Source organism: Pristis pectinata, chromosome 12 (genome assembly GCF_009764475.1).
Source record: "Pristis pectinata isolate sPriPec2 chromosome 12, sPriPec2.1.pri, whole genome shotgun sequence".
In the NCBI taxonomy this organism is placed as follows: Eukaryota; Metazoa; Chordata; class Chondrichthyes; order Rhinopristiformes; family Pristidae; genus Pristis; species Pristis pectinata.
Window position 1 is genome coordinate 51,035,738 of NC_067416.1, and position 18,976 is coordinate 51,054,713.

Below are 18,976 nucleotides of genomic sequence, written 5' to 3' on the forward strand. Positions count from 1 at the left end.
AAGGAACAGGCAGGGCATAGACGGCTACCGACTCGATGCAGGCAGCTGGGATTAGTTGCGCAGTTTTTGTACACAGAGGATGGCACGTGCCAAGAATGCGATCCCAGGGGTGGTGGTGGCAGCAGTTACAACAGCAACATGTGAGAGGCATTTCGACAGACACAGCAACAGGCAGGGATAGTGGGATATGGATCACGTGTAGGTTGGTGGGATTGGTTAGGTTGGCATCACGGTCCGCACAGACATGGTGGGCCGAAGGGCCTGTTCCTGTGCTGTACTGTTCTGTGTTCTGTGTTCCTTCCCCCGACCATTAATATCCCACCCAGTCTAACCCCACCCCCCTCACTCCCGGCACCATTTCACGTCGCACAGTCTAATCCTTCTCTCCCATCAGTCTTGGCACTTTGTGATAACTAAAGCCTAATTTTAACTACCTTCCCGCCTCTGTTGCAGGTCCGGTGCCTGTCCGGCTGGTGAAGGGGAACAACATGTGCTCCGGGAGAGTCGAGGTCTATCACAACTCCACGTGGGGCACCGTCTGCGGCAGGAGCTGGGATAGGAATGCTGCGGACGTGGTCTGCAGGGCGTTGAACTGTGGGATGGCCCGGTCAGTGACAAGAGATGCCTCCTATGGAGAGGGTACTGGGGACATCTGGCTGGATGGGGTGAAGTGTAACGGGACAGAGACTGCCCTTGACCAGTGCCCTGCCAGCCCATGGGGGGTGAACAACTGCACGCATGGAGAGGACGCTGGAGTCTCCTGCACAGGTGAGTGTGGGAGGGGTTGTTCAGCCCTCCTGTGAGTTGGTGTCCACAGTGGTGTCAGTGATTTTAACCTCAAACTTCTGCTCCTCCTTGCCCACAAACTGAAGAATACATGTAAGTTGGTTGAGTTGTGGACAGTGAGGAAGGGTGTGAATGTCTCCAGCAGGATATCGATGAGTTGGACATCTGGGTGAAGATGTGGCAGATGAAGATTAATCTGCATCAATGTGAGATGTTGCATTTGGAGAGGTCAAGTTTGATAGGAAAGTTCACAGCATATGGCAGGACCATAAGGAGCACTAATGTACAGAGGGATCTCACTTCCTCAGAACGGATCCAGGGGACCTGAAGTCCACAGCTCCCTGAAAATGCCAACAAAAGAGTGTAGGGGTGTTAAGGAAGAAATTTGTTCTGTGTGCCTTCATTGTTTGGGGGCCTTGAGTACTGAAGTCAGCATCTCACAGGCAGCTGGATGAAATTTTAATTCAGCCACTTTTGGAGTATTGTGTGCAGTTCTGGTCGCCACACATCTGGGAGGATGTGGGAGCTTTGTAGAGGGTGCAGGAGTGGTTCACCGGGATGTTACCTGGATTGGAGTGTATTAGCTAAAGGAGAGGTTGGACACACCTGGTTTGTTGTCACTGGAGACCGGTGACCTTAATGTAAGGTATTTGAGGGGATTCTGAGAGGCAGGATCTACATGCCTAAATTTAACCTCATTCCTGTTCCAGGCCCGGTGCCGGTCCGGCTGGTGAAGGGGAACAACATGTGCTCCGGGAGAGTCGAGGTCTATCACAACTCCACCTGGGGCACCGTCTGCGGCAGGAGCTGGGACACGAATGCGGCGGACGTGGTCTGCAGGGCGTTGAGCTGTGGGGCGGCCCAGTCAGTAACAAGAGATGCCTCCTACGGAGAGGGCACTGGGGACATCTGGGTGGATGGGGTGAAGTGTAACGGGACAGAGCCTGCCCTGGACCAGTGCCCTGCCAGCCCATGGGGGGTGAACAACTGCACACACGGAGAGGACGCTGGAGTCTCCTGCACAGGTGAGTGTGGGAGGGGTTGTTACTCCCTCGGGTGAGTCAGTTTCAGTGTTGGGATCAGGGCTTTAACCTAATCCTTGTGTGCTTTTGGTTGTTGAGTACTTGCCGTGAAACTGTTTGAAGACAATATCAAAATTGGCGAAGTTGTGGATAGTGAGGAGAGTTGTGAAAGGATACAGCAGGATATATATCAGTCTGACCTTTGGGCAGATGGAGTTGAACCAGGACAAGTGTGAGGTGTTGTGTTTTGAGAGGTCAAGGGCAAGAGGAAAGTTTACAGTAAATGGCTGATCCCAAAGTAACGTCGAAGTACAAAGGATTTTGGTCTCTCAAGAGAGATCCAGAGAAACCCCATGTCCATAGCTCCCAGCATGTGGCAACTCAAGAGGATAGGGAGTTAAAGAAGGCGTATGGCATGCTTGTCCTTCATTGGTTGGGGGCACTGAGTATAAAAGTGAGGATGTCATGAGCACCTGTATAAAATTTTAGTTCGGCCACATTTGGAGTGTTGTGTGCAGTCCTGGTCGCCGTACTTCTGGAAGGGTGCGCAGGCTTTGGATAGGGTGCAGAAGAGGTTCGCCAGGATGTTGCCTGGATTGGAGAGTATTAGCTGCAAGGAGAGTTTGGACAAACATGGATGATGTTCTCTGGAACGTTGGAAGCTGAGCAGGGATCTGATGGAAGTGTGTAAAACTACGACAGGTACAGCTTGGGTTATAATCAGTCTTTTTCACAGGGTAGAAAGATCGACTACAATGGGGCATAGATGCAAGATGAGAGACAATTTCTTTTCAGTCAGAGAGTGGTAGGTGCCTGGAGCCCACTGCAGGGGGAGTGGGAGGAAGGAGATTCGGTAGAAAGGTTTAAGAGGCAAGGAACAGGCAGGGCATTGACGGCTACCGACTCGATGCAGGCAGCTGGGATTAGTTGCGCAGTTTTTGTACACAGAGGATGGCACGTGCCAAGAATGTGATCCCAGGGGTGGTGGCGGCAGCAGTTACAACAGCAACATGTGAGAGGCATTTCGACAGACACAGGAACAGGCAGGGATAGTGGGATATGGATCATGTGTAGGTTGGTGGGATTGGTTAGGTTTAAATCACGGTCCGCACAGACATGGTGGGCCGAAGGGCCTGTTCCTGTGCTGTACTGTTCTGTGTTCTGTGTTCCTTCCCCCGACCATTAATATCCCACCCAGTCTAACCCCACTCCCCCCCTCACTCCCGGCACCATTTCATGTCGGTCTAATCCTTCTCTTCCATCACTCTCAGCACCTGGTGATAACTAAAGCCTAATTTTAACCACCTTCCCGCCTCTGTTGCAGGCCCGGTGCCGGTCCGGCTGGTGAAGGGGAACAACATGTGCTCTGGGAGAGTCGAGGTCTATCACAACTCCACCTGGGGCACCGTCTGCGGCAGGAGCTGGGACACGAATGCGGCGGACGTGGTCTGCAGGGTGTTGAACTGTGGGACGGCCCAGTCAGTGACAGCAGATGCATCCTACGGAGAGGGTACTGGGGACATCTGGCTGGATGGAGTGAAGTGTAACGGGACAGAGCCTGCCCTTGACCAGTGTCCTGCCAGCCCATGGGGGGTGAACAACTGCACACACAGTGATGACGCTGGAGTCTTCTGCACAGGTGATTGTGGGAGAGGTTGTTAAGCCCTCCTGTGAGTTGGTGTCCACGGTGGTGTCAGTGATTTTAACCTCAAACTTCTGCTTCTACTTGCCCACAAACTGAAGAATACATGTAAGTTGGTTGAGTTGTGGACAGTGAGGAAGGGTGTGAATGTCTCCAGCAGGATATCGATGAGTTGGATATCTGGGTGAAGATGTGGCAGATGGAGATTAATCTGCATCAATGTGAGGTGTTGCATTTGGAGAGGTCAAGTTCGAGAGGAAAGTTCACAGCATATGGCAGGACCCTAAGGAGCACTGATGTACAGAGGGATCTTGGTCTCTCAGAACGGATCCAGGGGACGTGAAGTCCACAGCTCCCTGAAAATGCCAACACAAGAGTGTAGGGTTGTTAAGGAAGACATTTGTTCTGTGTGCCCTCATTGTTTGGGGGCCTTGAGTCACGGTGTCACGGGCAGCTCAATGAACTTTTCGTTGGGCCACGTTTGCAGTATTGTGTGCAGTTCTGATTACTGCACTTCTGGAAAGATGTGGAGGGCTTTGGAGAGGGTGCAGAAGTGGTTCACCGGGATGTTGTCTGGATTGGAGTGTATCAGCTAAAGGAGAGGTTGGACAGCACTGGTGTGTTGTCACTGGAGCAGCGGTGGCTGAAGAACCAGTCGGTATAAGTAGATCAAATTATGAGAGGCATCAATGGGGTAAACGTTCAATTTTTTTTACCCCTGGATGGAAATGTCCAGTACGAGAGGGTACAGATTTAAGGTGGGAATGTGGGAAAGTTTAAAATACATTTATGATACCACCGTTGTAGGCGGTATCTCAAATAATGATGTGTCAGAGTACAGGAAGGAGATAGAGAGCTTAGTGATGTGGTGCCATGACAACAACCGTTCCCACAATGTAAGCAAAAAAAAGAGCTGGTGATTGACTTCAGGACAGGGGCTGTGTACAAGCACCTGTCTTCCTCAATGGTGCTGAGGTCGAGAGGGTTGAGAGCTTCAAGTTCCTTGAGTGAACATCACCAATAGCCAATCCTGGTCCAACCACGGAGATGCCATGGCCAAGTAAGCTCACCAGTGCCTCTACTTCCTCAGGAGGCTAAAGAAATTTGGCATGACCTGATCAAGTGTATCCTTGGTCACTGCAGGAGGCAAGGTAAGAACTTGTAGGGGCCCTTGTGGGGATATTTGTATTGTCGATACCACAGGTGAGGTGGTGTAAAACTGGTTGGTTTGCTAGTATTTTGGCTATCATGGAAAAGCTTGGGAACTAGTGACCGCTGACCTAAATGTCAGTGGTGGGTAAGGTATTGGAGGGAATTCTGAGAGAGGGAGGATCTACATGTCTAATTTTAACTGTATTCCTGCCACTGTTCCAGGCCCGGTGCCGGTCCGGCTGGTGAAGGGGAACAACATGTGCTCCGGGAGAGTCGAGGTCTATCACAACTCCACCTGGGGCACCGTCTGCGGCAGGAGCTGGGACACGAATGCGGCAGACGTGGTCTGCAGGTTGTTGAACTGTGGGACGGCCCGGTCAGTAACAAGAGATGCCTCCTATGGAGAGGGCACTGGGAACATCTGGCTGGATGGGGTGAAGTGTAACGGGACAGAGCCTGCCCTCGACCAGTGCCCTGCCAGCCCATGGGGGGTGAACAATTGCACACACAGAGAGGACGCTGGAGTCTCCTGCACAGGTGAGTGAGGGTGGGGCTATTACCCCCTCGGCTGAAACAGATGCTAGGTATCTACCCTATCTCTGCCTCTCATATTTTTACATCCCCTGTCATGTCCGTCTGCATTGTTCCAGAAAAATCAGCCCATCCAATCATTAGTGTAAAGCTATTACATCGCTAGCGACCCGGGTTCGATTCCGGCCACTGTCTGTAAGAAATTTGTACGTTCTCCTAGTGTGTCTGCATGGGTTTCCTCCGGGTGCTCTGGTTTCCTCCAGCTTTCCAAAGATGTATGGGTTAGGAAGTTGTGGGCGTGCTATGTTGGTGCCGGAAGCGTGGGGACCCTTGCGGGCTGCCCCCAGAACACTTTACGCAAAAGATGTATTTCACTGTGTTTTTCGATGTACATGTGACTAATTAAGATCTCTCATCTTATCTTTATTCTTGTAACTCAAGTTCTGCAATCCAGGCAACATTTTCATGAATCTTTTTTAGAGATGGACAGAGATACCTTTATTAGTCACATGTATGTCGAAACACACAGTGAAATACATCTTTCGCGTAGAGTGTTCTGGGGGCAGCCCGCAAGTGTCGCCATGCTTCTGGCTCCAACATATCACGCCCCCAACTTCCAAACCCGTACGTCTTTAGAATGTGGGAGGGAACCAGAGCACCTGGAGGAAACTCACGCAGACACACGGGGAGAATGTAGAAACTCCTGGCAGACAGTGGCTGGTATTGAACCCGGGTCTCTGGCGCTGTAATAGCGTTACGCTAACTGCCACACTAACCATGCTTGCTGCACCCTCTTGAGCTTAATCACATCTTTCCTGTAGTGTGGTGACCAGAACTGCAGACAATACTCCCAGTCCAGCCTAACTCATGTTTTGTACAACTGCAACACAACGTGCCAACTCTTGCACTCAACGCCTCGGCCGATGAAGGCAAGCACACCATCCGCCTTCTTCATCACTGTGTACGTGCGGCTTCTTTCAAGGAACTATGTACTAGTACCCCCCAGATCTCTCTGTTCTACACTCCCCAGGGCCCTGCCGTTCACTGTGTATGCACTGCTGTGGTTTAACTTCTCAAAATACATGACTTCACCCTTGTCCAAATTAAATTGCACCATCGGTAGTAATATGATATTACTTGAGGGAAAGGACTCTGACTGCCTACCCTATGGATGCCTCTCAAAATTGTACAAATTTCCACTGGGTTGCCCCTCAGCCTCCAACACTCCAGAGGAAACCTCTTCTCACAGCAGGAGGTACAGAAGCCTGAAGTCCCCACAGCGCCAGGTTCAGGAACAGCGACTTCCCCTTCAACCATTCGGTTCTTGAACTGACCGGCGCAACCCTAATCACTCCCTCAGTACAGCAACACTGGGACCACTTTGCACTACAGTGGACTTTTTTTTTGTTCTAATTGTTCTTTCTTGTAAAAATTGTGTATAATTTATGTCTAATTTATATTTTTCTTGTGAACATTGCGTATCTGTTGCCATGTGCCTGTGCTGCTGCTGCAAGTCAGGTTTTTATTGCACCTGTGCACACGTGGACTTGTGTGTGTGACAATAAACTCAACTTTGAATTGTATGTACCATTCCTTTGCCCACTTCCCCAGTTAATCAATATCCTGCTGTAACCTTGGACAAGCTGCATCATCCACGAGACACCAATCTTGGCGTCATCTGTAATGATGGGAAACACTGGTCATCAGTCTGTGCACACGATCCCATAATCAATTGCTGGACAAATATTCTGTTGTTGTTTTCCCTTGAACCTCCTTGATGTACTGATGCGGTGAAATGATCTGTACGGATGGCATGCAAAACAAAGTTTTTTGCCAGACCTCAGTGCAAGTGACAATAATGAACCAATCTGCCAATTCCAACAACCTACAGTAACCATCCCGCATAACAACCGGCTGGTCTTTGGAATTTGGAAGAAGACCAGAGGCACCAGAGGAGATCCATGCAGTCACCGAAAGAACATGTAAAGTCAATACAGACAGCACCAGAGATCACAATCAGTCCGCTCACTGCAGCTGTGAGACTTTTTTCTTAAAATTCACAAAGACCATGCAAACCAAACCGGTTATCCTGCTGAGTTCACATCCCCAAATTTAAGTTGGTAAATTGGTCACATGTACCAAGGTACAGTTAAAAAAAACTTTGTTTTGCATGCCACTTATACAGATCATTTCATTACTTCAGTACATCGAGGTAGTACAAGAGAAAACAATAACAGATTGCAGAATCAAGTGTTACAGCTACAGAGAAAGTGCAGTGCAGGCAGACAGTAAAGTGCAAGGGCCATGACGAGGTAGATTGTGAGGTCAAGAGTCCATCTTGTCGTTCAATAGTCTTATAACAGCGGAGTAGAAGCTGTCCTTGAGCCTGGTGGTATGTGCTTTCAGGTTTTGTATCTTCTGCCCGATGGGAGGGGGGAGAATAGAGAATGTCCGCGGTGGCTGGGGTCTTTGATTATGCCGGCTGCTTTCCTGAGGCAGCGGGAAGTGTGGACAGAGTCCACGGAGGGGAGGCTGGTTTCCGTAATGTGCTGAAGCCATGTTGGAACCAGGGTACTGGCTACAGGCTGTTTCACTGCTCCATCACCCATGGTAAACCTCGGCATACACAGAACAATTTTGACACCTAAATGTCACTCCATCTGAGAGCAACTGAGGTGAGAAGGGAAAAGTTGAAGGCAAACTTTTTGACAAGGTGAGCGGTAGGTGCCTGGAACGTGCTGCCAGAGGAGATGGTGGAAGCAACGTTGATGGAAAGTACGATAGCAATGTTAGACTACAACAGGTGTTGGACAGACACATGAACAGGCTGGGAATGGAGGGATGTGGACCCTCTGTGGGCAGATGGGAATAGTTAGATTGGCATCACGGTCTGCACAGCTGTGGTGGGCCGAAGGGCCTGTTCCTGTGCTGCAGTGTTCCATGTTCCACACTCCTTTCCTCGACCATTAACATCCCACCCAGTCTAACCCCACTCCCCCCTCACTCCCGGCACCATTTCACGTTGCACAGTCTAATCCTTCTCTCCCATCACTCTTGGCACCTGGTGATAACGTGACCCTAATTTTAACCACCTTCCCGCCTCTGTTGCAGGCCCAGTGCCGGTCCGGCTGGTGAAGGGGAACAACATGTGCTCCGGGAGAGTCGAGGTCTATCACAACTCCACCTGGGGCACCATCTGCGGCAGGAGCTGGGATATGAATGCAGCGGACGTGACCTGCAGGGCGTTGAACTGTGGGACAGCCCGGTCAGTAACAAGAGATGCCTCCTACGGAGAGGGAACTGGGAACATCTGGCTGGATGGGGTGAAGTGTAATGGGACAGAGCCTGCCCTCGACCAGTGCCCTGCCAGCCCATGGGGGGTGAACAACTGCACACATGGTGATGACGCTGGAGTCTCCTGCACAGGTGAGTGTGGGTGGGGCTGTTACCCCCTCGGTGAGTGGGTTTCCGCACTGGGGTCAGGGATTTTAACCTTAAACTTATGTTTCAGTGGTTGTTGAGCACTTTCCCAGAAACTGCTTTCAGATGACACGAAGATTGGTGGAATTGTGGATAGGTTGTGAAAGGATATAATAAGATAAGGATCAGTTGGATATTTGGGCAGAGAAGTGGCAGATGGAGTTTAACCTGGACAAGTGACTCTGGGAGGTCAAATTTGCTCTTTTGTGACTCTGTTATGCCACCAGTTCTTATTCCAAGGATGGTGCCTTGAGGATCCGTAACAATAATGCAGCCAATGATAGACTTTTGAACCATCTTCCGTAAATAAGCAGTCTACAGACCGTTAAATCCTGCGTTGATATTAACGATGATCAGGTAGTCACAGAGTTGTACGGCACAGAAACGGTCCCTCTGACCCAACCCTGTCGCGCTGACCACGAGACTTAGCTGCGCTTATCCTATCTGCCCGCATCCGACCCCCTTCCCTCTTCCTTTCCAGTCCCGAAGAAGGGTCTTGGCCCGGAATGTCGACTGTTTATTTCCCTCTGTAGATGCTGCCCAACCCGCTGAGTTCAGGAGGTAGGGTGGACTCCCCCCCTGCAGTGCGCTCTGGGCAATCCCGCCGCCATTAAATGATCAACAACTTGCATATTCCTTGCGAAACAAAGGACTGTAGATGCTGGAATCTTTTCTTTTTCAATCTTTTTATTAGTTTTCAAATTAATACAGATTAATATATCAATGTTTATACATGTAATACAAAGAGACCAGGAGAACAATCATGACATGGATAATCATAAAGAACAATAAAGTATAAAAAAAATCTGTAGATTCAACGATCTGTTAGTGAATGAATATAATATAAAGGAAAAAGATTTATTACAAAATATAAAAGAAAGAAAAAAAATCCCCAAAACAATAAGAAAAATTATAAACAATATATCAAACCAAACTAAGCTAAAGAAAAAAAAAATTTTTTTTTAAATTTAAAAAAAAACAAAAAAAAACCTGGACTAAAATTTCTCAATAGAAATAGAGCAATATTATGTCGTCAACTCCGTTCCTCTAAATTGAAAGGTTATTATAAGGGGATCTATATCATGTGAAAATATTGAATAAATGGACTCTAAACTTCCTCAAATTTAAGTGAAGGATCAACAGTACCACTCCTAATTTTTTCCAAGTTTAAACATGATATGGTTTGAGAATAGATGCTGGAATCTAGATGAAAAACACGATGATGCTGGAGGAACTCAGCAGGCCGGGCAGCATCTGTGGAGAAAAGCAGGCGGTCAACGTTTCGGGTCAGGACCCTTCTTCAGGACTGAAGATGGGGAAAGGGGGAAGCCTGATAAACAGCATAGGAGGGAAAAGCAGAGCAGTGATAGGTGGACAAAGGAGGGGAGGCAGGGTGGGCACAGGGTGGTGATAGGTAGATGCAGGTAAGAGACAGTGATAGACAGGTGCGGGGGAGGAGGGGAGAGCAGATCCACCAGGGGATGGGTCAAAGGTAAGGAGGGAAAAAGGAGGGGGGTGGGTAGAAAAAACAGAGATTGGCTAGGAAAGGGAAGAAGCATGTTGGGGGGGTGTGTGGTGGGTTTGAGGGGATTACTTAAAGTGGGAGAATTGAGTGTTCATGCTCTTAGGCTGCAAGGTTCCAAGACGGAAAACGAAGTGCTGCTCCTCCAGTTTGCACTTGGAATTCTCCCGGCAGTGGAGGAGGCTGAGGACTGACATATCTGATGGTGTGCGAGGGGGAGTTGAGATGCAGGTCGCTTTCTACAATATTCCAAGTGCAGCCTCACCAACGTCTTGTAAAACTGCAGCATAACATCCCAACTCCTGAGAGTACAGGAGTGTATAGTTCGAGTCTGGGATGTGGAAGCTTTGGAGAGGGTTTGAACGAGGTTTACTGGGATGTTGCCTGGACTAAAGAGTATTAACTTGCTGCAGAAATGGAATGAACCTGGGTTGTTTTCTCTGAGATGTCAGAGGCAGATGGGAAACCCGATAGTAGCTTATTAAATTACGAGATGCATGGATAGGGTGGGCAGTCAGAGTCCTTTTACCTGGGTACAAATGTGAAATACCAGGGGGCATGGGTTTAAGGTGAGAGGGGGAATGTTTAAAGGGGATTTATGAGGCAAGAGAGTGGTGGGTGCCTGGAACGAGCTTCCAGGGGAGGTGGAGGAAGCAGATACAATAGCAACGTATAAGAGGTGTTTAGACAGACACGGGAACAGGCTCGGAATGGAGGGATTCAGACCATGTGCAGGCAGATGGGATTGGTTAGATTGGCATCACGGTCGGCACAGACATGGTGGGCCGAAGGGCCTGTTTCTGTGCTGTACTGTTCTGTGTTCTGTGTTCCTTCCCTCGACCATTAAAGTCCCACTCAGTCTAACCCCACTCCCCCCTCACTCCCGGCACCATTTCACATCGCACAGTCTAATCCTTCTCTCCCTTCACTCTCGGCACCTGTCGGTAACTTGAGCCTAATTTTAACCACCTTCCCGCCTCTGTTGCAGGCCCAGTGCCCGTCCGGCTGGTGAAGGGGACCAACATGTGCTCCGGGAGAGTCGAGGTCTATCATAACTCCACCTGGGGCACCGTCTGCGGCAGGAGCTGGGATATGAATGCGGCGGACATGGTCTGCAGGGCGTTGAACTGTGGGAAGGCCTGGTCATTGAGAATAGGTGCTTTCTACGGAGAGGGCACTGGGGACATCTGGCTGGATGGGGTGAAGTGTAACGGGACAGAGCCTGCCCTGGACCAGTGCCCTGCCAGCCCATGGGGGGTGAACAACTGCACACACGGAGAGGACGCTGGAGTCTTCTGCACAGGTGAGTGTGGGAGGGGCAACGAGGGTTCTCCCTTCAAGTGCGAGCGTTAAACTGAATCCTCGGGCATATGTTTACACCTCTCTGACTTCCAGTCTGAGCACCTTGTTTTGTCAGTGTTTTCCAGGTACCCACCACTCCGTATATAAACAAAAACTTGCCTTGTAGATTTCATTTAAACTTTCCCCTTGTCGCATTGAACTCCAGAATTTCACGTTTACACCCCAGGGAAAAAACTCTGACTGTCTACCAGTCTGTGCCTCCCATAATTTCATAAACCTCGATCAGGTCTTCTTTCAGCCTCCGCTGCTCTGGAGAAAACAACCCAAGTCTGTCCAACCTCTCCTGACAGCGAATACTCTCTAATCCAGGCAGCATTCCGGTGAACCTCTACTGCACCCTCTCCAAAGCCCCCACACCCTTCCTGTAACGGGGGCGACCAGAACTGCACACAATACTCCATCGAACATGAAACAGTACGCCACAGGATCGAGGCCCTTCGGCCCACAATGTTGTGCCGAACTAATTAAATTAAACTAATACATTCCAATCTGGGCAGCGTCCTGGTGAACCTCTCCTGCACCCTCTCCAAAGCCCCCACACCCTTCCTGTAACGGGGGCGACCAGAACTGCACACAATACTCCATCGAACATGAAACAGTACGCCACAGGATCGAGGCCCTTCGGCCCACAATGTTGTGCCGAACTAATTAAATTAAACTAATACATTCCAATCTGGGCAGCGTCCTGGTGAACCTCTCCTGCACCCTCTCCAAAGCCCCCACACCCTTCCTGTAATGGGGTCACAATACTCCAAGTGCGGCCTCACCAAAGTTTTATACAGATTTGGGGATTGGGCTGGTTGCCCCCGTTACAGGAAGGGTGTGGAGGCTTTGGAGAAGCTTCAGGAGCGGTTCACCAGGATGCTGCCCGGATTAGAGAGTATTAGCTGTCAGGAGAGGTTGGACAGACTTGTGTTGTTTTCTCTGGAGTGGCAGAGGTTGAGGGGAGACCTGCTCGAGGTTTATGAAATTATGGGAGGCACAGACAGGGTAGACAGAGTTTTTTTCCCAGGGTGTAAATGTGAAATACTAGAGGGTATGGGTTCAATGTGAGAGGGGGAAAGTTTAAATCAGAGTTATATGTGTTGGCACTATTGGTATTGGTTTATTACTGTCACGTGCACTGAGATACATTGAAAAGCTTTTGTTTGCCTGCTTTCCAGTCAGATCAGGCCAGACAGAAGTACGTTGAAGTGGTAAAAAGAAAACTGTTTACCACTGTTTAAAATGGTAACTTACCAATGTTTAAAGTGGTAAACATTCAATGTTTAAAGTGGTAAACCAAGTGGTGTAGAACGCAGAGTATAGTGTTTCATTACAGAGAAAGTGCAGTGCAGGTAGACAAATAAGGTGCAAGGGCCATGATGAGGTAGATTCGGAGATCAAGAGTTCATCTTTAGTGTACAAGAGCTCTGTTCAAGAGTCTGACCTCAGCAGGACAGAAGCTGTCCTCGAGCCTGGTGGTGCCTGCTCTCAGGCTTTTGTATCTTCTGCCTGACGGGGGAAGAGGAGGGGGAATTACACCCCCTGGTTCTGAACGTTTCTTTTGCCGTTTCTTTTGCAAAGCTGGCGGTCTCTGGTAGGTCACCGGCCCCACCCTCAAACAGTCCTGCCTGCACTGCCCCGTCCACCCTCTCGAACCTGACCTTGTCTCCGTTCTTCCCACCGAAGCGTTATCGCTCCCCAGTTGTCTCCATCCAACTGCTTCCTCCACTCCTGTCAGCCCACCTCACACCTTCTCTTCACGCCTGAGATCTCTGCGCCTCCTCTGCACGTTTGGAAGCTTTACCCTTCGCCTGCGGCTCTGAGGTCTTCAGAGGCCCCGAGGGAGGCAGTTCCTCCTGACAGGGACGCTCCCTCGACACCGTGGGAACGTCAGGAGCCCGGGGAGTGTCGGGGGTCGTCGGGGGCCCGGGGATCGTCGGGGGCTCGGGGAGTATCGGGGCCCCGGGGAGCGTCAGGGGTCATTGGGGGCCTGGGGGACATCGGGGGCTCGGGGAGTATCGGGGCCCCAGGGAACGTTGGGAGTCATTGGGGTCCCGGGGAATATCGGGGGCCCGGGGAGTGTCGGGGGTCAGGTTGGCAGACTTTTGCGGAGCGTTGAACCGAGCAGGGCAAAAAAAGTGCCCTGGAGTTGGTCACAGAAGGTACCACACAGAGACGGGCCTCATGGCTCACCCCATCCACGCCGACTGTGGTGTGCATCGGTCCTAATCCCACTTGTCTGCATTAGTCCTGTGTCCTTTACTGCTTTCCTACCCAAAGGAAGTTGGAGTTTAATGTGGCCAAGTGTGAAGTCAAAGTCGAGTTTACTGCCATATGCACAAGTACTTCTGTACCTCCTGCCCGATGGGAGCTGCGAGAAGATGGCACGGCCTGGGAGGTGGAGGGATCTTTGATGGAAGTTGCCTTCTTGAGGCAGCGCCTCCTGTGGATACTCCTGATGGTGGAGAGGGAGGAGTTGCACTTTGGGAGGTCAAATGTGCAGGGACAGGGGACTGTTAATGGCAGGACCCTCAACAGCATTGACGTACAGAGGGATCTTGGGGTCCAAGCCCACAGCTTCCTGAAAGTGGCCGCACAGGTCGACAGGGAGGTAAAGGTACGTCAGCCTTTATTAGTCAAGGCACTGAGTTCAAGAGTCAGGAAGTTACATCACAGCTTTATGAAACCCTTGTTGTGCCACATCTGGAGTATTGCATTCAGTTCTGGTCGCCCCATTACAGGAAGGGTGTGGGGGGCTTTGGAGAGGGTGCAGGAGAGGTTCACCAGCATGCTGCCTGGATTAGAGTGCACGTGCAACAAGGAGGTGGTGGACAGACTTGGGTTGTTTTCTCTGGAGCGGCGGAGGCGGAGGGGAGACCTGACAGAGGTTTATAAGATTACGAGAGGCATAGATTAGAGTAGACAGCCGATGTCTTCCACCCCTCCCCCAGGGTTGAAATATCTGATACCTGAGGGCGTGTGTTTAAGGTGAGAGGAGGAATGTCCACAGGAGATGTGCGGGGCAAATTTTTTTACACAGAGAGCGGTGGGTGCCTGGAATGTGCTGCCAGGGGTGGGGGTGGAGGCAGGTACGATAGAGGGGTTTAGGAGGCTGTTAGACGGACACATGGATGTGCAGGGAATGGAGGGAGATGGACCATGTGCAGGCAGAAGGGATAGTGTAATTAGGTGCCATTAGCTTAATTAGTTGGGCACAACATTGTATTAGTTAGATTGGCATCAGGGTCTGCACAGACATGGTGGGCCGAAGGGCCTGTTCCTGTGCTGTTACTGGTCTGTGTTCCAGCTATCAAGCAACAGAGAAGTACAGCATGCAAACAGGCCCTTCGGCCCCCTGCTCACTTGCCGGCACATCCCTCTCTGCCCTGCTCATTCCAGTACCTGTCCAGATGGCGTTTCAATATCGTTCCTGTCCCTGCCTCCACCGCCTCCTCTGGCAGCTCGTTCCAGATCCCAGCTACTTTGTGTGAAAGATTGACCCCTTTGATCTCCTCTAAACCTCCTCCCTGTCACCTTAAACCTTGAACTCCTACCCTGGGGTGAGAGAGACAGTGACCACCCACCTTCCCTACGCCCCTCGTTTTTATAAACCTCTATCAGGTCACCCTTCAGCCTCCTTCACTCCGGGGAAAACAGTCCCAGCCTGTCCAGCATCTCCTTGTAACTCAAGCCCTCCAGTCCCAGTGACGTCCCCGTGAATCTTTCCCGCACCCTCTCCTGCTTAATCTGAATTTTACCACACACGGTATCGTTGTAAAGGATGGGTAGAGGTAGGGAAACCTTGCAGTTCCCCATCCTGGCCCTCCCTGGGTTACAAGCGCCCGACTTGTGGACGGCCCCGTACATGCGAGTGAGCATCTGGGAGACTGGTGGGCTGGAGATGGATGAGCTGGCTGCTGTGGGACTGCAGTGGACTTGGCCCAATACATCCCTCCCCACCGTCGGTGGAATCCACAGGAGAGTCAGTTCTTGAACGACCGGCACAACCCTAATCACTCCCTCAGTACAGCAACACTGGGACCACTTTGCACTGCGAAGGAATTTTTTATCCTTCTAATTGTTCTTTCTTGTATAATTTATGATTACTTTATGTTTTTCCCTGAGTGTTGCACTAGTCTACACTGGGGGATTGGCAGTGGGGAGGGTCAGCACCTTTAAACTCCTGGGCATTAACATATCAGACGACCTGTCCTGGGCCCAGCACATAGATGGAATCACAAGGAAGGCGCGTCAACGTCTTTCCTTCCTTAGAAGGTTAAGGAGGTTCAGCTCGTCACCGAACGCTCCAACAAACTTCTGCAGGCGTGCTGTTGGAAGTGGCCTGACCGGTTGCGTCACGGTCTGGGAGGGCAGCTGGAACGCGCAGGAACGCAAGGGGCTGCAGAGAGCAGTGGACTCTGCCCCAGTACATCACGGGCACATCCCTCCCCCACCATCGGTGGTATCTACAGGAGGCGCTGCCTCAAGAAGGCAACATCCATCATCAAAGATCCCCCCACCATCTGGGCCGTGCCATCTTCTTGCAGCTCCCATCAAGCAGGAGGTGCAGAAGCCTGAAGTCCCACACCCCCAGGTTCAGGAACAGCGACTTCCCTTCAACCATTCGGTTCTTGAACCGACTGGCACAACCCCAGTCACTGCCTGACCAACGCCTTATAAAGGCTCAGCATTACATCCTGGCTTTTGTATTTGATTCTATTTGTTCATTTCCCACTTCGGGGTTACGAACATTTCCCAGGAACGGGAACCCTTTCATAACCTGGGGACTGCCTGTACTAAGGCTCAGCTGCCTCTTCACTGCCCTGTTGACTGGCCTGTCCGCATCCCCTCGTGTCCTGTTACTTCCAAGCTCTGTGTATTAAATTGCGTCTGCCACTCCTCTGCCAGCCTGGAGGATGCACGTGCCCACTGGGAGTTGGGTGACAGTAGACTCTGAGATCAGAGGGCTCGAGTCATAAGGAGAGACCGGACAGGCCAGGACTGTTTTCCCCGGAGCGAAGGAGGCTGAGGGGGGGACCTTTAGAGGTTTATAAAACCATGAGGGGCACAGATAAGGTGGATGGTCTTTTATGCCTCAGGGTAGGGGAGTCTGAAACTAGAGGGCGCAGGTTTAAGGTGAGAGGGGAAAAGATTTAAAGGGGGACCTGAGGGGCAACTTCTTCACACAGAGGGTGGTGGGGATATGGAACGAGCTGCCAAAGGAAGTGGTCCAGGTGGATACACTTAGAACAAAGAACAGTACAGCACAGGAACAGGCCCTTCAGCCCACGATGTTGTGCTGAACCAATTAAACTAGTGATCGTGTCCAACTACTCCCTTGTCCGTATCCCTCTATTGCTTATCTAAGAACCTCTTGAAGGCCTCTATCATATCTGCCTCCACCCCCACCCCTGGCAGCACATTCCAGGCACCCACTGCTTTCTGTGTAAAAAAAAAACTTGCCCCGCACATCTCCTGTGAACTTTCCCTCTCACCTTAAATGCCTGATAGGAGAGGGGAGAAGAGAGAATGACCCCAGTGGGTGAGGTCTGCTTCACCGAGGCAGTGGGAAGTGTAGATGGAACCACAGAGGGGAGGCTGGTTTCCGTGACGCACTCCAGGAGAGGTCGGACAGACTTGGGTTGTTTTCTCTGGAGCGTCGGAGGCTGAGGGGAGTCCCGATAGAGGTTTGTAAGATGACGAGAGGCAGAGATGGAGTAGACAGCCGGGATCTTTCTCCCCCCAGGGTCGAAATGTCTAATATAGAGGGCATGCATTTAAGGTGAGAAGAGGTAAGTTCACCGGGACGCTGCCTGCACCCTCTCCGAAGCCCCCCCCCCCCCCCGCGCCCTCCCTGTAACGGGGTGGCCAGAACTGAATGCGAAACACATTTGGACGGGGATAGGAAAGGTTTTGGGGGATATGGGGCAAACGGGATGAGCTCAGGTCAACGTGGACCAGTTGGACCGAAGGGCCTGCTTCCGTGCCGTTTGACGATGGTGGGAGCCGAGCTTTGTGGGGCTGCCGGGTTTTGTTGGTGGGCTCTTGCGCAGCGGCCTCCTCCTGCCTCTGCACCATGAGGAGGGGCCAATAACGTGTTGGTTACTCCGGTGGAAAACAGGTGAACTTTTTCCATTAAATATGCAAATTCCAATTTATACCAATCTTTTAGATTGGTAGCTATTTTATGTATTTAGGTGTTAAAATTACTAAGAGACATAAGGACTTATTTAAAGCTAATCTACTGCCTTTAATTGACCATGTTAAACAATTATTTACTAAATGGTCCCCACTGTCTCTATCATTGGTTGGCCGAATTAATGCAGTTAAGGTGACTATTTTACCAAAATTTTTATATTTATTTCAAGCGATTCCAACTTTTGTTCCAAAATCTTCTTGTCACACTATTGATTCTAAAATTCTTTCATATATTTGGCAGATTAAAAACCCCAGGCTAAGTAAGAAATATTTACAAAAACTAAAAAAGGATGGTGGTATGGCCTTACCTAACTTTAGATTATATTATTGGGCAATCAATATTAGATATTTAATTTTTTGGACACAAGATTCAGATGTAATTCAATGCCCCAAATGGGTACACCTTGAATCCCAATCAGTACTTGAATTTTCATTAGTTTCTATTTTAGGAGCTCCACTCCCTTCTGCACTTACCAAATTAAGTAAACATATGATTAACCCAATTGTTAAACATACAATACGAATATGGTTTCAATTTAGTAAATCTTTTGGATTGAATAAATTTAATCTATCAAGTCCCATTCAATCTAATTTTTTCTTTTATCCATCCAGAGTTGACTCAGCTTTTTCCATATGGAAAACGAAGGGAATAGTATGTTTTCGTGATTTGTTCATTGATAACTGTTTTTCATCTTTTGAACAATTGTCTAACAAATACAATTTGCCTAGATCACACTTTTTTCGATATTTGCAAATTAGAAATTTTTTAAAAGCTACTATACCCTCTTTTTCCACACCTTACAAAACTGAAATTATGGAAAAAATTTTTGGTTTTAATCCTTGTCAGAAAGGCTTGATAGCAATAATTTATGATTTAATTATGAAAATTTGTTCAGAACCACAGGACAAAATTAAGAATAAATGGGAAAGTGAACTCCAGACATCTTTACCTACAGAGACTTGGAAGAAAATTCTTCATTTAGTTAATACATCTTCAATGTGTGCCAGACACTGTTTGATACAGTTTAAGGTAGTTCACAGGACCCATATGTCAAAAGATAAGCTAGCTCGTTTTTATCAACATATAAATCCTATATGTGACAGATGTAAATCGAATGTGGCTTCTCTGACACATATGTTTTGGTCTTGTCCTCACTTGGAAAAATATTGGAAATATATTTTTAACATTATTTCAAATGTATTGAAGATTGATTTACAACCTCATCCTATCACTGCAATTTTTGGTTTACCAAGGATAGAATCTGGCCATCTATGTGCCTCCGCTAACCGTATGAT

At 49.5% G+C, this 18,976-nt stretch overlaps 1 protein-coding gene across 1 annotated transcript in view; it reads left to right on the forward strand.

Annotated features, from left to right (window-relative positions):
* The window catches only part of LOC127576405 (uncharacterized), a 159,621-nt gene that overhangs the window by 129,936 nt on the left and 10,709 nt on the right, over positions 1-18,976 (forward strand). Inside the window, exons 29-32 of the mRNA XM_052026915.1 lie at positions 454-768; positions 4,825-5,139; positions 8,245-8,559; positions 11,124-11,438. Of these exons, the coding sequence (XP_051882875.1) occupies positions 454-768; positions 4,825-5,139; positions 8,245-8,559; positions 11,124-11,438 (1,260 nt within the window). The remainder of the gene's footprint in view (positions 1-453; positions 769-4,824; positions 5,140-8,244; positions 8,560-11,123; positions 11,439-18,976) is intronic.